This window comes from Pseudorca crassidens, chromosome 8 (assembly GCF_039906515.1).
Source record: "Pseudorca crassidens isolate mPseCra1 chromosome 8, mPseCra1.hap1, whole genome shotgun sequence".
In the NCBI taxonomy this organism is placed as follows: Eukaryota; Metazoa; Chordata; class Mammalia; order Artiodactyla; family Delphinidae; genus Pseudorca; species Pseudorca crassidens.
This window is the reverse complement of record NC_090303.1, coordinates 71,871,621-71,888,710: the sequence shown is the minus strand read 5'-3', so window position 1 is coordinate 71,888,710 and position 17,090 is coordinate 71,871,621. Positions and strand designations below refer to the sequence as shown.

Genomic DNA, 17,090 nt, shown 5'->3' with positions numbered 1-17,090 from the left:
GTATTTCTTTTATTGCAGAAAAAAGTCATTGAGAAAAGTCACTAGGAGAAAATTCAGCTGAGACAGTACAAGAAAATGGGGAGACTGGGCCAATCATTTCTGATAGACTGACTTGTGACATAACTATACACAAAGTGAGCTCTTCACTAACTCTTTTCTTGCTGAGTGTCATGGACAAATCTAAATTCTTATAATTCCACAAATACACCTACAAACATTACATTTGGAGGAAAAAGTATTTATCTTTCTCAATAAGCATGCAGAATATGAGAGAAAAGCTAGTATAATCTGAATTATTTTAAAGAAAGAAAATGTATGCTTCCATATGAATGATCTAAAGCCTTGGTTGTAAAATTGGCCTTTGGCGATACATGAAGTCTTTAAACTGGATATAAATTTAGCTGCCTTTCAGTTTCTAGTAAGTTTGTTTTTTTTCTCCTTTTCTAGAGAGAGAGAGTTAATAATATGTCAGTTCAACTGGAAGAATTTTGAGTAAAATGGAACACAAAAAAATAACTGGAACGTTAGAAAGTAATTTCAATGACCACAAATGGACTGTCAGTTCATAAAACTTCATAATTTAAAAGAAGAGAAAAATGTTTTCACTTGCAAAGATTAAATTCATGAATGATGGAATAATCTACACTTACATATATATTTTCGTTTGGTTATGTGTTTTAATATGAGTAAAATAATTTTATTTAGAATTATGGAATTGTGTAAATAATTTTTACATTTTTCTACAACTAATATATATTATTGCATCATTCTAAGAGATCAATTTAATTTAAAAATATACAAAGTAATGCAAGAAAATGTGAAAGGTTATATAATATTTGTTTGGCTTGTAATTGGTTTGAATTTCCTCCTCTATAAAAATACTTAGAAATATAGTCCCAGAAAAAAGTATAACATTTTGTTTTAAACTTAACAGTAAAGAAGAATCATTGGTAACATCAGATGAGAATAACTCTGAGAATTCAAAGATTACAGGTAATATTTCTTTAATTTTTAAACAGAATATATTTATTTTGTTAAAGCCTACAATTATAACAATCTTACATAGGTGCAATTATCTTAACTTTTCAGACACCTATGTCCCAACAATTGTTTTTTCTCATGAGGACAAGCAAGACTTGGAAACCAGTAATCAGAATGTAAAAGATGTAAACACGGAACACGATGAACATAATGAAAAAGAATTAGATTTGATGGTAAGTGTTCTGTTTGCCTCGGTATTAGAGAAGATGAATCCATTTATGCTTCAAAGATGCTGCAATGCCTGCCTTTCAATAGCTTCAATTAATAAGTAATTTGCAAATGTGAAAGTGCAGCCTATTCTGTCCTTGCATCTCTAGCTTGATCAACAAGGCACTTTGATTTCAGTATGTTGCTTCCGGTCTCTGCAATGGTAAATTAATGACATTCATTTCTTACCTATTTACCAGTGGCTCTGAGTAATAGTTTGTAGGAATTACAGAAGAGGTAGTACTATCCTGATGTGCATTTCTAATCTTTGTGACAAGTGTACACTTATCATAAACTCGTCTATAAAATGAGAGGGCTGGGCTAGATGATTGTTAGGGTTCTGTACAGCTCTACAAGTCTGATTCTTGCATTTAGCAGCATTTTTTTTTTTTTTTTTACTTACTTACATCTGTGAGAATCTCTAAGCTCTATATCATTGGAAAGTATTAAATTACCAAATGAGGATAACATAGCCTGTGCCATATTTTTCAAACAGGAAACAAATTCAGAACTGTACAATTTAGTATTAAATTTGTTATCATAAATTTCACACTTGGTGAACATTCAATCTATTTGGGATTTTTAGGGGGATGGTTTAGATAGCATTTTTATCACAAAGGAAGAAATAGGAGTAAATGAGTCACATAATGCAATTTATCCTTTACTGTATTTGGTTGGAGCTCATATCATTAGGATACATGGATTCATAATCATCTAAGATTAAAATGACATTTGCCTCTTCAAGTGTCAGTGCTGAAACAGAAAAGAAATGGAGCTCACCTCTTTCCCCACACATTCCACCCTTTCTATAGTGATATGGAAGCTGCATCACTAAAGTATGCAATTTACTTTGCTCCAACTTTAAGAAACTACAAAGTTGTCATCCATTGTGAGAATTCTCACCAGCTGAAAGTTAACATCGCCATCTTTTTCAAACCACAGAATATAATGAAAGGGCCCTGAAAAATCACATACTTCACCAATATACCTCATTACAATCAGCAGGCTCAAATATAAAAGTTTGTTTAGAAGTTACTGAGATTGTACATCCAATAAATGAATAGGGAGCTGTAATTTAGATGCTAATTTGCTCCATGCTGATGTTAATGCATAAAACAATGAAGCTCTATAATAGATGGAAATACAACCAAATCTGTGGAACCCACAGGCATTGGCTTACAAGACAGCTGTGCAGTTGACAAGTAACATGAGCCTTATGTGAGAAGAAGGGGAAAACGTAAGATTTGCATATAATTATTGAGATCATGCAAATGTCAGTTATGAGGAAAAAAAAAAAACACAGGCATCTCACTGTTAAATCCTGACAGTTGGCATCACTGAAGAGCTCAAATACATTTGAGCACCAGTTGGCAGAGGGTCATTAAAACAGAATTTGCAGAGACATTAACTCCCTCACTTTTCTTTGAGTGACGTTTTGCTATTAATAGTTTGCAGAGGCTTTGCAGAAAACATATTAATAAGAGAAACTGTAATAGGGGCACCTACAGCAAGTGTAAATGCAGAAAGGGGCATCTAGGAAGCTGCTCTCTAATTGATTAGCATGGAGCTATCAATGTGTATATCCTAAGTGAGGAGAAAGTGCAATGACAAGCAAGAATAGTTGAATAATACAATGTGATATTTGGAAGCTAGGAAAGAGAGTGATTAATTTTGGCTCCTTTTCTGATTAATCTCATTCCCAAGTCATAGCCTACATGGATCCCCCCAAAACATCCAGCTTCCACAATCTGTGCAAAACCCACAAATGAAATGAATCAAGGATATATACCAGATAATTACTAGCCAAGTTAATGAAACCTATCTAATTTGCTTTGTATATTTAAAATCATTTGATCATTATTTTTTGTGTTTTTATCCCTTAAGATAAATCAACATTTAATAAGAAGTACTGCTTCCAGAGATGAAAAGAATACAGTCAATTTTCCAAATAAAGCTGAGGTGTTACAGAAGAAGCAAATCCATGATGAAGTATACACTGACTTGTTTAACAGGCCTTTGTCTTCAAGTTCATCAGCAGAAAGATCCTTAAAGGGAGAGTTTTACCACAATGAAAAATATTCCTCAGGAAATAAGTGTAGTTATCAACCTTCAGAGGAAATTACTTCAGATATGGGAGAAATCAAGCCATCATTGGGAAATACTAGTAGTGATGAATTAGTGCAAGTACATATTGGTAGCAAAGAAGTACTGGATAATAATGCTAATCCAGCCCAAGGGAGAGGCAGAGTGCAAATATCTTGTCCCTCTGCAGATCAACTAATGGCAGACAACCTTAATCAAAAACTTGAAGGAGAAGCTAAACAAACTGAAGTAAAAGATTGGGAATGTTTAAGAAGTGATTTCCGTTTGGATTTCCATTCAGAAGAGTCTAGAGAAAAAGGATCTTCCAAGAAAGCTTATGGCAATGGTAAGAATGAGGAGGGGCAAAGAATATGTTTAGGTGTTAATGAAAAACACAGCAAAGATTTACAGTCAATCTTACATGACCAAGAAAGGAAGATGAGCCACTCTGAAATAAGTGTGGAAGGGATGGGAGCCAGTAACAGAGACCTAACTGCTCTGCCGAGTAAGGATACCCCAATTCATGACCAGTCAATCAGAGCAGATATATTTCATTCACCGAGGACAAATCTAAGCTGGGAGAAAGCTGTGTTAACAACCTCAGACCTTGATCTCTCGACTAGTGAAGGCACTATTTTAGGAGGGATGCCTGGTCAAGCTTGTTTACCAAGAAATAGAAATGTTTTGAGGAATGAGTATCTTTTCCAAGTTGAAGAAGAAAAATCAGCTTGGATTAATCCCGAAGATCAAAATAAGAACACCCAGCATAAACAAAGTTGGAATGTTCTGGAAAGTCAGGGAAGAGCAAGAGAGAGTAAGACAAATATAACAGAGCAGACCAAAGAACAAGCAGATTGTGGAGACATGTGGGAAAAAAGAGATAATACAAGGAATTTGAAAGCTAATCCTACAGAAGAATTGTTTACCTGCCAAGAAACAGCGAGCTGTAAACTGTCTTCTCTAGCTGATCATGGTATTACTGAGAAAGCAGAAGCAGGTACAGCTTATATAATTAAGACAACATCAGAAAGTACTCTAGAAAGCATGTCTGCTAGAGAAAAAGCAATAATTGCTAAGCTACCTCAAGAGACAGCACGAAGTGACAGGCCCATCGAGGTAAAGGAAACAGCGTTTGATCCACATGAAGGGAGAAATGATGATTCACATGATACCCTTTGTCAACGAGATACAGTAGGTATAATCTATGACAATGATTTTGAAAAGGAATCATGTTTAGGTATTTGTAATGTACATGTAGATGAAATGGAGAAGGAAGAAACCATATCTATTTACAATCCTGGGGAGACACATGACAGTAAGAAATGTGTCATTGGAAATACAACATCTGTAGAAGAATCCTCACAGGTCATTACAGACTATCAAAAAGCAGCCTCAAAACTAGATTTACATTTGGGAATGTTACCAACAGACAAAAAAATATTTCCAGAAAATAGAGATCACGGGCAGATCCAAGAATTATCAAAGAAAACGAATATAGATGCCATTATTCATTCTGCTTTAAACTCAGACACTAATAGAGCTTCTCAGAATGGCTCTCACATTTCTAATCACCATGTTAAAACTTCACTGCCATCTCATGAACAGGCCACTGCTATAGAGAATGCAATTACTACCATGACTCTCCAATCTATTTCTTCTAAATCAAAATATAATTGTAATCCAACAAGTGAAATCCAGGGTTCTGAGAATCACCATCATCCTGCGTCTACACCTGAAGAAGTTTCCAAAAGTTCAAGAATAGTGACATCAGGTAGTAGGAGGGAAAGGTGTATAGGCCAGATTGTCCAACAAGGAGAATGCAGTGTGGAGAAATCTCTAGGGCCAACAATTTTACTCAGTGAAGCTTTTGAGAACATGGAAGAGGCAAGGAATGAAAAAGAAGGATTAATAAACTCTGGACAATCACTGTGCTCTTCAGGAGACAAGGAATCTGAGAGCCCTGATTCTGACAATCTCCCTGCCCAGGAAAGTCAAGCTCAAAGGGAATCTCTGCTTTCGAAATACACCAACTCTAAAATACCTTATTTCCTTTTGTTTCTGATATTTCTTGTAGCCATCTATCAGTATGACTTAATGACCGGCTTGGCATTCTACGTTTTTTCATTGTACTGGCTGTGCTGGGAAGGGGGAAGACAGAAAGAGTCTGTCAAAAAGAAGTAACCTCAGCACTATTATTATTCTCTCTTAAAAGATAAGCTATTTAGCCCCAAACATTTGGATTGGTTAAAGAGACTATTCGTTGTTCAAAGAGCCAGCGCAGTTTTTCTCTTGAAGGATCATTTAGAAAGGAATGCGTATGAAGTTTGCTCCTTCATATAAGTAATTATTCTATATAGGACCATTATGTTTGGATCATTAAATACCTATATGAATATGAGATCTGAAGCACGTCAAGTTGAAATTAGGTACAGCTGTTGCTCCTTAGCAGGCTATGAAGTTTCAATGCTTCATGTCTCTTCACTACTTAAAGTGCCATTTCTTGCATTCATTTCTTTTGCAGTAAAGTTTCATTTTTTTTTTTCCTGAGTGTATTTTTCCCTCTACTGTTTCTAAAAATAGATAAAACATGGACAATGGCAGAGGACTTTTTTTTTGTCTTTTAATACTGACCATGAAATTTGCATTTACCACTGTATCATTTATCAGCACATTTTGATAAATCGAATCTTTCAACTTTGATTACATATTTTTAAGAACAACACCCATGCATATTGAAATGTGTAGATTTAACCTGAAGAAACACATTATGCACTTGAATAACACTTAATACACATACACATGTTTTATATCCTGCATACCTACAAAGTCAGGGCATTCGTAACCCAAATTTGACAAAGACTGAAACAATCAAGAGATGATCTTTCAGTTCTACAAAATTTGGGGGATGGCCTGTCTTTAAGCAATATTTTTCTCCTTTACAGGGAGACTGTATAACACAGCTGAACAATTTTGATGCCAACTATTATTCAGTTGGAAATTTAAATTAAAAGTTCCAGAAGCATTGCTTCAGAATGAATTTGTACCTATAAAGCATAAAGCATTAAATGATAACAATAATTAAAAAAAGATTTCCTAATGAACTATTTTACTTGGTAGTATTTTTTGTCTTCAAACAGATTTTTAACTTTTCTCATTATAAAACAATAAATTATTCCCCAAGGTGCATTTAGAGAACAAACAACTAATCATTGGTGATATTTATTATATAGTTATCAGGTTCTTAAATGACAACTCAAATTTTTAAGGAGACAAATAGGTAGATATGGAGATCTACTGAGAGAGAAATGAATATCCAGTACAGCAGTGACTTCAGTTACTGTTATTATCTATGGCTAAGTATGTGAAATAATGGAACTAATCATTTTAGCCACATAGTGGTAATGCAAATAATCTTACACAATTGATTTCAACAACTATTTATTGAATGACTAATATATGCAAAACCTTGTGCTCTGTTCTATGGCAGAGCACTTCCTTTGATACCCTGAATGGCTAGTCCTCAGGGAGGAGGCATCGATATGTATTTTGATGCTTTTGACTTGGCCAGAAATATGGGAGAAAGTCACATTGAGGGAGCCCACTTGGATGATTTCTTTTTAACAGGAACTTCTTTTATGGAGAATATAACATTGATCTTCAGAGAGAAAAAGTAATCTATTTATTAACCTGTAAAGGTAAATTCAATGACTAACACTTGTATATATTATCCTACACTCCTAAGAAACATGCATGCATGGGAAGACAACATGAGAATGAAGCATTTAAACTGACTTTCATGTGGTAGTAAATGATTTCCTTAATTTTCATTAGGTACACAACTATTTCCAAATCCCCTAATTGCATGCTTGTCTTAAGTCCCATTGAAATTGAATGCTTGACTTTAACTTTTTAGTTGAACAAATACAAACATCCTGAAGTAGAACTTAGGGCAAATATTTGATTGTTTGAGAGAGCATATTTTCATTTAATACAAGTGGGATACTGTAGGCTGTACCTAGAATATTATCTCTAAAATTGCTATGTTGATAATTTTGTTGACAGGTCTAGATTACTACGAAGTTAGGGTTAGCATTTCTTCAGTTCCTAATGGCTTGGTTTTTGCATTCTACCTTTAAGAGTTTCAGTCAATATGCCATATCTTATTAATGCAAAGAACACTATATTACTTTATGAACACAGGTGCACAAACTGTAATTGTTCCCTTATACATAAAAGAATGTACCTTTTTTTAATCTCTTTTATTTGACTTTTGGTAACATTAACTTACTATACCTTCTCATGCATATTTGTAATGTGACAATAGAAGTTTCAAAGGATTTAAAATACTCCATTGCGTACTTTTATGCAGGCAAAGAAGAAATAATTGGTGATTTAACTGACTTTCCAAACATTACTTATGAAGAATTAGAAATAAAGTCATAAGAGCTATGAAACTATTGCCAGGTGGAGAGGTAGATTTTTGCAACCTGTTTTGGTCACATCACTATGTTGAACAAGAAAAGTGGATCTCAGGAAGAACTGGCAGCCCCTGGTTAATAAAGATTTGACTGTGAATCATCATGACAAGGGTCAACTTTATAAGCAAAGCTGCCTTCATCGTGTCCCCTCAAGTATTGGTTAAGGGCCAAAAGGGTGTGGCATAAGAATAAACAAAAAGAAGTATATTGTACATATGCTTCTATAGTGGGTAAGAAATGTGATGTAATAACCATCACCTTTTTATCTTGCTGGGCTTCTGACTATTAGAAACAAAGTTCTAAAAATTAATTGATGAGTCAAGCAAGTGTAGGTAGTAAAATCAACTATCTCAAAAAATCACATCTGTATAAGCCACCAATATCTCAACAGATTTTTCAATGTAAGAGTAAATAGGTCAATGAGATGACATTCACCTCTCAATATTCAAGAACATTGGCTTAATGCAATTGTGTTTCCCTGCTGAGTTCCAATATTTTGATAGTGAATTTTTTCAAAGAATATATATATATTCTGCACCATTTTGTGAGAGAAACAGGATCATCTTTTGTCATCTTAAACCAGTCTTCTGGTTAAATGGAAAACTTAAAAATATCCAGACCAAATTTGGGGAAATAAGTATTTTTCCCAAATAGCATTCATGATACTTTCTTAATAATTTTTTTCAGTCATGAATATTATTTTATCTCACTAGGCCTGTTGTCTTCTTTATTAGTCTCAATTTTTACATATAAATTTTTGCAAAAAAGCAAACAAAGCAAAACAAAAAACTAGCAGGAAAACTAGTAAAGATGCAGGCAGGAAAGCTGTCATCCCCAGAGCCAGTACATCTACTGATTTCTGATGTCATGATCTCTGACTTTTTAAAATTTCACTGAGTGAATACAGAAATTGAACGATGCAATAAAGATCGTGGTTTGTTAATTTAAGTCCTGTCTTAGCCAGTTCCATGGAACTGAGGAATAGGACTGACTCTGATTCTGAAACAAGGTATGAAAGGACTATGACAGGCCACGCTCCTCCAGCATCTCCACAGTTGTACTCCTACATAAAGAGAACAACTAAAAAAGTTACTTTTATTTATTGGATTAAATTAATTTGCTTAATTTTTTTCTACTTAATTTTTTTCTACTTTCAGAAATAATTCATAATAAAACTCATGGCAACATAAGTTACTTTTCATCTTTTAAAAATAGATTCAGTCATTAATACATTTCCATAATTTTACCCAAACCTCTTTAAATAGCTAATCAAATTTTCACTAGAATTTCAGCTTAGTTTGAACATGTTTTATAAGAAATATTATTACAGTGTGTTAAAACCTTATTAAACAAACAACTCTTTAAAAAGTTCAGCATTTTTATTTTGTGTCATTTCTGTATTTGTTAGATACATACATACTACCTTCATTCATCAAATATGAAGCAATGTAGTATGTGAAAATTTAAGGAAAAATTCCCTAAGTCTTTTCTTAATATATTCAGCTCTTTGTATTCATAATAGTAAAGTAAAGAGTATCATGGGTAAATCAATAGTGGATCACCAAGAAATCACTTTTATTTGTCTGAGACGATGCAAAGATCTGATTTTGCAGCATATTTCAATGCCTAATTAAGTTACTGGTCTTGGTTGGAATCAGTGCATCGTCCTTTTTATCACCCCATCTGAACCACGCAGCCCTAATTCCCACTGCTCTTTCCTTCAAGTCCTCTGTCAGTCAAGCAAGTCACGCTGTCCCTAGAACATGCCATGCTCATCCATTCCTCTGTGACTGCTCGTGTACGCCCCTCTGTCTAGAAATCACTTTCAGTTATCTTTCCTCCTCTCTTCCTACCCAACTCTGTACATTTTTCTATGTACTGTTTTAGTCCCCATCCTTTTGAAGTCTCCTAATATTTCTGTTGGTGGGATCGCTTCGTTTTCAGGTCTCTTATGACACTAACCATCTTGCATGTGCTAGGTATTTGACTGATTATACTAACTGGACCATCTGCTTGTTCAAGACGGGAATGTGGCTTCTTCCCTCCAATCACCTCACAAGGTCTAGTTTATAGGAATCCTCAGTCAATACTTGTGGATAGAATTGAATTGCAGTGATGTCTCCTTCCTATGCTGTCCCTGAAACGTGGACAGGATACTTTGAGGTCTGATTTTAAAATGAATAAACTTAATCAAAGCAAAGCTGGAATGTTTTCATAAACTACCAAAGACAATGTAGAAAAAGGCAAAGAGAATGTAGCTACAAGACAGAGTGGTGCAGTGGATCTGGGATGTGGGAAAAAAAGAAAAAAATCCTTCCTCTCCATTCTTCTTAACAATTAAATTAGCTTTCTATATATATTAATTCTTCCTAGCACAGGTAACATTCCCTTCATTCTATTTCATGGGAAATACTATACAGATTATATATTAAAAGAATAATAACGCATAACTTAATTTGCTGGCTAATGTGAAAATTAAGAGAACAAGGCATGTCTTCAGATAAAGAAGCTTAGTAGATTAAAAACCAACAAACATCACAAGATATAAAGTGTAAGAAACTCAATCTTCCCAACTGCTGCCATGCCCTTTGAAAATGGCTGATCTCTGAATTTCACACCTGTTCTGCATGTCAACTTTTAGGATAAGCAAACAGAACAACTAGCAAAAATAGTAAGTGGATTTTTAAAAAGGAAACATTTGCCTGATTAGCCTATATATACTGAAACACACACACATATACATGCACACATACACACAAAGGCACACACATACATACATGTATTCCAAGATCTGATAAATGACAATATGGCAGTAAACAGTCTACTAATACTATGCATAGTGAATATATATAATGTAGTATATAAACGGTTTATCCTTTCTTTGAAGAGATTCATTCTATCATATTTAGATATGAAATTAAAATGATAACACAAAGATAGCCTGTTTGGGGGGCAGAGTCTAAACGAAAGCAGTATATGGCCTAGAGATGTAGTAGCATGCCACATAACAGCTTAAGACCATTAGCAATTAGTCTCTTAAGACTTAAAGAAAAGCCAGATACATGTCTAGTCTATTGTAGAATTCATCAGTATCATGCATCGGTTGAGTTGGTTCTGAGTGGAAACATTTAAAATTTCCTAAAGACACACTCTATAAAACATAATAGCAGAGAGAAAGTTTAAAAATCACTAAACGAGGTTAGAAATTCTCTTTGTAAACACTTAAATAACCCATAACCTACTTTTAATAATTAATTCTATGTAGGTTTTAATGTACAGTTTATAAAATTTTTTAGTGTGGGGTATTTATGAATATATCACACATGTAAATCATTTTTACACATACATTCTACAAATGATATTGATATTTTGTTACTACACATTAAGTGTCTTTTCCCAGTTAATCCATAAATCTTTGGGAAAATTCAATTGTCATTTTTTATTATGCACATAAACTTTCCCTGTGTTTCTCACTTCTCAGTCCTGCCTAAGAAAGAGAATAAAGGTTAAAGAAAGGATAATTTATTTCCTACCTTCACAGATATGAGTGGGTATATTTTAAATACATTTCTACACTTTGAAAGTTGGAAAGGAAAATGAGATAAGAGATTATAAATGTCCTTCATATTTATTTCATAGTCTTTAATATTTGGGATCAGGCATATAGACTTCAATTTAAGTCAGTTGTCTTCTCCCATATAAATTCTTTGGCCTACATGATCTTACTCCCATGCTTAAATTAATATTTAAGTGCAACATGTTGATTTTTCATTATGTGAATAAGTAAGGAAACCAGTTGCAGCCTGAATCTTTGAGTATAACAGCTACATCTGTATCTTTATTGATCTATGCATGTGAGGTTCAACCTTTAATAATAATAATAGTAGTTGTAATAATTATTATTGTTATAAAAACATAATTGCCAACTTTTGAGTGTTTACAATAATTGGGCACTGTTTTAAACTCTTTATGTGAAAAACTCATTTATGTTTTATGACTTCATGAGAGAAGTGTTATTACTTTCCCATTTTACAGATAGATGCACAAAGGCTGGTTTTCCCAAGGTCACATGCTAGTCTAGATTCAGACTCCACCAGTCTTTCCCCAGAGCTGAGCCTCTTAAACTCTGTACCATGTTGTTCCTTCAGTTCAGATATACTAAGTTATCTTACAAATTGCAGTTATATGTTAGCATGCTGCATGGTGCTATACTAATACATAAGTACATTACATACTATGAGATATGAGTATACCACTATATCTTGCACAGATAATCCTATCTTTATTAATGCTCCTAAAAAAAGAAAGCTCCTAAAAGTATTCTGTTCTTTTCAATTTATTCAAATGACCTCAAAAAATACACTTTGACTTCCATCCAAGACACAAACATTGCACTAGTCCCAAATCTTGCCTAGCTTGAGTATAGCGAAGGAGTTAGAGACCAGTAATTGCAATATCTTGTGACCAGTTCAACAATAGAGGTAAGATCTAAGCACAGAAGTGGCACAAAGAAAGGAATGTTTGGTCCTGTAAGCACTTTGCTTCTTATATTTCATAAGTGTGCCATCTTTTTTGCATAATAATTTTAGGTATCAAGGAGATCAGAATAAAACCCTCCAAATGCCTCATTACAACTGGCGTTTTACAGACATAATAACTACAATGAGAATACATCTTGATGTGACTGGTATAGTAGTTATTTATGCCTGATGTCCCAGTGTAATTATTAATAGCACTCCTTTCACTTTCAAAAGTAAAATAATTTGGATGAAAAATGCTAAGGTCAGCCTAAAAGTCCAAGAAAATATTTTAGCCAGCAGGTGTATATCACTCTGTGTCACAAGAATAAAAGGGGAAACTTCCAATATGAATGCCATCTATAACCTACCGGCAGAATTCTTGTCCTTAGGGTTGTAGAATATAGCTCAGATGTACCAGTCCCTGGTCAGCCTAAGTAAAGAAGAGCAACATTTTTGCAGATTCAGTATTGCAGAGGGCAATGATTTTTTTAAAAAGTAGGGACATTTTGTAAAGAATGTGCTGGTCAAAATCCATTAGAAAGAAGTCATTTACATTACTGACACTGGATAACCATAACTTTGTGGAACCTGATACTATAGCCTATAGCCTATTCAGAGGGCACAGGACATGATACTTCCACCATCCAGGATAGTCAAAGTGGAACAACATGGAAGAAGCTTTAGCAAAAGCTGTGGAAGCCACTGTGTGTTACTCAAAATTATAATGGCGTTATGTTTCTGGAAGCTGTATTATGAGTGTACATGCTGCTCATCATTTGTAAGAGAAACAAATATTTTTGGAAATTAAGCTACATATTACTGGCATTTAACAATCATGAGACAAGCTAATAGTATTTCAGTAGCAAAAATAAATTAAAATATAAACAAATGAGCCAAGATTTCAATAAGAGACAAGGACATTTTAAGGCAGAACCAGTGTCACTCCATCTAGTTTTGGCCTTTGCAATAACCATTACTTTTGGCCTCACTTCACACAGGTGTGCTGTGCTGACACTGTGAATGACGATGGATCAGCATTCCCTTCACTTCTGCTTAAGGGATATGTGCACTGGAACCTTATCCAAAGAACTACTACCATAATTTAAGACCACAAAATATGTTCATACTGAATGAATGGCAAAAGGCTAGCATAGTTGCCCTAAAAGTGTTATGCCTCTGGTGACTTCAACCCAGCCTTACACTTACAGGGTGTAGAAGAACAGTTTTTAAATAGTGGTCTTTCTCTATGTACTCTTTGTTCATTTAAAAAATGTCACTGGGGTCACTTTTATGTACCTATAAAGCTGTTCTATCACTGAAGGTGTAGAGCTCATGATATTTTATAAAGTTGCATATTATCATTTTTAATTGTTAGGGACAAGGGAATTTTGGTAATAGTCAATGTGCATTACTCAAAGCCCTTTGGTTGGAAATAACCAAAACCTTTCAAAGTAGTTTAAGCAAAACAAAACAAAACACACAGAAAAAAACATATCTTAAGGAAACAAGACCACTACCCCAGGGCTAGATGTGAAAACAGGCATCAGTAGGGACAGAAGCCGGGTCATGAAAAGCCATCAGAAATGGAATCTCTCCCGACTTTCCTGTTTTCCCATCTTTTTTTCCCTTTTCTGAGTCTACTTTATTTTTCTGTTTTTTGCCAGTGGATTTTCTCTTTCAACTTACTCAAGATGCATGGTCCCTGAAGTAGAATTTTCCAATGGCAATCTTGCATCCTGATTATATATGTCCAAAGGTTAACTGCTTAGAGATACCTGGATCTCAGTTCTAAACTCTTAGAAGACAGAAATTTATACAGTTGTTCGTTCTACATGCAATCCATTGTTTCCCCGTAACTGGAGGCACAGGGTGATAGAGGGACTCACTGTAACGGAAATGTTTGTAGGTTCTCGAAGGGTAGGTGGGAATATGGAATTTGTAATGTGTATCTCTAACGTGCCAATTGTCATATATTTATGGATATATTTCTGCTTCTCTTTTTCCTTTTGTAGATCTACATGGCCCAAATTTCTGTAGATTTATAGTAGATCTTGATATTAGGTGAGGCAAGTTCCTATACATTTTTCTTTAAAACTCTGTAACTCTTGGCCCCTTGCTGTTCCATATGAATTGTAGGATCAGCTTACCAAGTTTCATGAAAAAACTTGATTTTTAATGGAATTTTACTGAATGTGTACATTAATTTGAGGAGAACTGACATTTAAAAATATTGAGTCTTTCCACCCATGAGAATAGTATATTTCTTATTCATTTTTTGTTCCTTCAATTATGATTTATAATATTCTCCATGAATACATTGCATATTTACTATCAGATATACTCCTAAGTACCTCATGGATTTTGTTACTATTTTGAATGAATCACTTTTTCCTATTATATTTTCTTTAGGGAAATTATTGATATTTCGTAACACTTGATTTTTATTTGTCACTTATTCAACTATTTTGCCAAAGTTTCTCATTAGTCCTACTAGTTATTAGTTTGATATTTTGGTCATTATGCCAATAATGTATAAGAACAGTATTGATTTTTGTATGTTCTTTTATGCATCTTGCCAAATTCTATCATTAATACAACTAGTTGGTATTATTTTTAATTCACTTGCTTCTATTTTCTTTTTCTTGTCTTCTTGAGGTAAATGTATGTCTTATTTATTTTTAATCCTTTCCCTTAAAAAAGTTCATAAAATACTATAAAATAAACCAAATATTTTTAACTACATTGAATTGATTTTGAGATAATTACCTGTAACTCAAAAATATATGTGTGAATACATATATATAACATTTTAAACATTTTTATTCCCTTTTATTTCCTGTTTCCCTCTATAATTCCCACTGTAATTTAACACATGAGTTATTTAACAGGACATTTAATTTGTTATGATCTTTAATAATTGGTACAAATTACATTAGACTATTGTCATAGAATGTGGTTGACTGCCAATTATTTGAAATGTGATAATACTTCCTTTGTGATCCACTGCACTGTCAATGTAATTATTATTCTATGTATTCATTCTTTTGGGGGGTACAGAGTTCTTTATGTATTTATCAGGTCATGCTTCATAAGTCTGTTGTTCAAAACTATATTCTAAGTCCAGAGGTAATCCCACGCACCTGTGGTCACCTACTCTATGGCAAAGGAGGCAAGAATATACAATGGAGGAAAGACAGTCTCTTCAATAAGTGGTGCTGGGAAAACTAGACAGCTCCATGTAAAAGAATGAAATTAGAACACTCCCTAACACCATACACAAAAATAAACTCAAAATGGATTAAAGACCTAAATGTAAGACTGGACACTATAAAACTCTTAGAGGAAAACGAAGGAAGAACACTCTTTGACATAAATCACAGCAAGATCCTTTTTGACCCACCTCCTAGAGAAATGGAAATAAAAACAAAAATAAACAAATGGGACCTAACAAAAAGTAAAAGCTTTTGCACAGCAAAGGAAACCATAAACAGAATGAAAAGACAACCCACAGAATGGGAGAAAATATTTGCAAATCAAGCAACTGACAAGGGATTAATCTCCAAAATATACAAACAGCTCATGCAGCTCAATATCAAAAAAACAAACAACCCAATCCAAAAATGGGCGGAAGACCTAAATAGACATTTCTCCAAAAAGGACATATAGATGGACAACAGGCACATGAAAAACTACTCAACATCACTAATTATTAAAGAAATGTAAATCAAAACTACAATGAGGCATCACCTCACATCAGTCAGAATGGCCATCATCAAAATATCTACAAACAATAAATGCCAGAGAGGGCGTGGAGAAAGGGAACCCTCCTGCACTGTTAGTGGGAATGTAAATTGGTACAGCCACTATGGAGAACAGTATGGAGTTTCCACAAAAACCTAAAAATAGAGCTACCATATGATCCAACAATCCCACTCCTGGGCATATATCCAGAGAAAACCATAATTTGAAAAGATACATGTACCCCAATGTTCATTGTAGCATTATTTACAATAGCCAGGACATGGAAGCAAACTAAATGTCCATCAACAGGAATGGATAAAGAAGATGTGGTACATATATATGATGGAATATTACTCAGCCATAAAAAGAATAAAATAATTCCATTTGCAGTGACATGGATGAACCTAGAAATTGTCATACTGAGTGAAGTAAGTTAGACAGAGAGAGACAAATATCATATGATACTGCTTACCTGTGGAATCTATAAAAATACATTCATTTAACCTATTTACAAAACAGAAATAGAGTCACAGATGTAGAAAACAAACTTATGGTTACCAAGGGGGAAAAGGCGGGGAGGGATAAATTGGGAGATTGGGATTGACATATACACACTACTATATATATAAAATAGATAACTAATAAGAACCTACTTTATAGCACAGGGAATTCTACTCAATACTCTATAACGATCTAAATGGGAATAGAATCTAAAAAAGAGTGGATAAATGTATATGTATAACAGATTCACTTTGCTGTTCAGCAGAAACTAACACAACACTGTAAATCAACTATACTCCAATAAAAATTAATTAATAAAAAAACCTGTATTCTAACTAATATTTAGTGTGCTTTGACTACCATTACTTGAAATCTCCTAATATTATGAAACTATCCATTTCTTCTTGTAATTGTGTCAGTTTTGCTTTAAATATTTAAGACTCTTAATTCTTAGCTGCAAATAAGCTCATTGTTACCACTTCTTAGTGAATTTGTCCTTTATTATTATACATGATATTCT

General features: G+C 33.9%; 1 protein-coding gene and 1 long non-coding RNA gene across 2 annotated transcripts in view; one reads left to right on the top strand and one right to left on the bottom strand.

Annotated features, from left to right (window-relative positions):
* PPP1R3A (protein phosphatase 1 regulatory subunit 3A) overlaps positions 1 to 16,909 on the top strand; it is a 46,652-nt gene extending 29,743 nt beyond the window's left edge. The window contains exons 2-4 of the mRNA XM_067746780.1: positions 935 to 993; positions 1,090 to 1,214; positions 3,133 to 16,909. Of these exons, the coding sequence (XP_067602881.1) occupies positions 935 to 993; positions 1,090 to 1,214; positions 3,133 to 5,511 (2,563 nt within the window). The 3' untranslated portion in view covers positions 5,512 to 16,909. The remainder of the gene's footprint in view (positions 1 to 934; positions 994 to 1,089; positions 1,215 to 3,132) is intronic.
* LOC137229211 (uncharacterized) overlaps positions 1 to 17,090 on the bottom strand; it is a 640,020-nt gene that overhangs the window by 7,178 nt on the left and 615,752 nt on the right. The window lies entirely within an intron of this gene.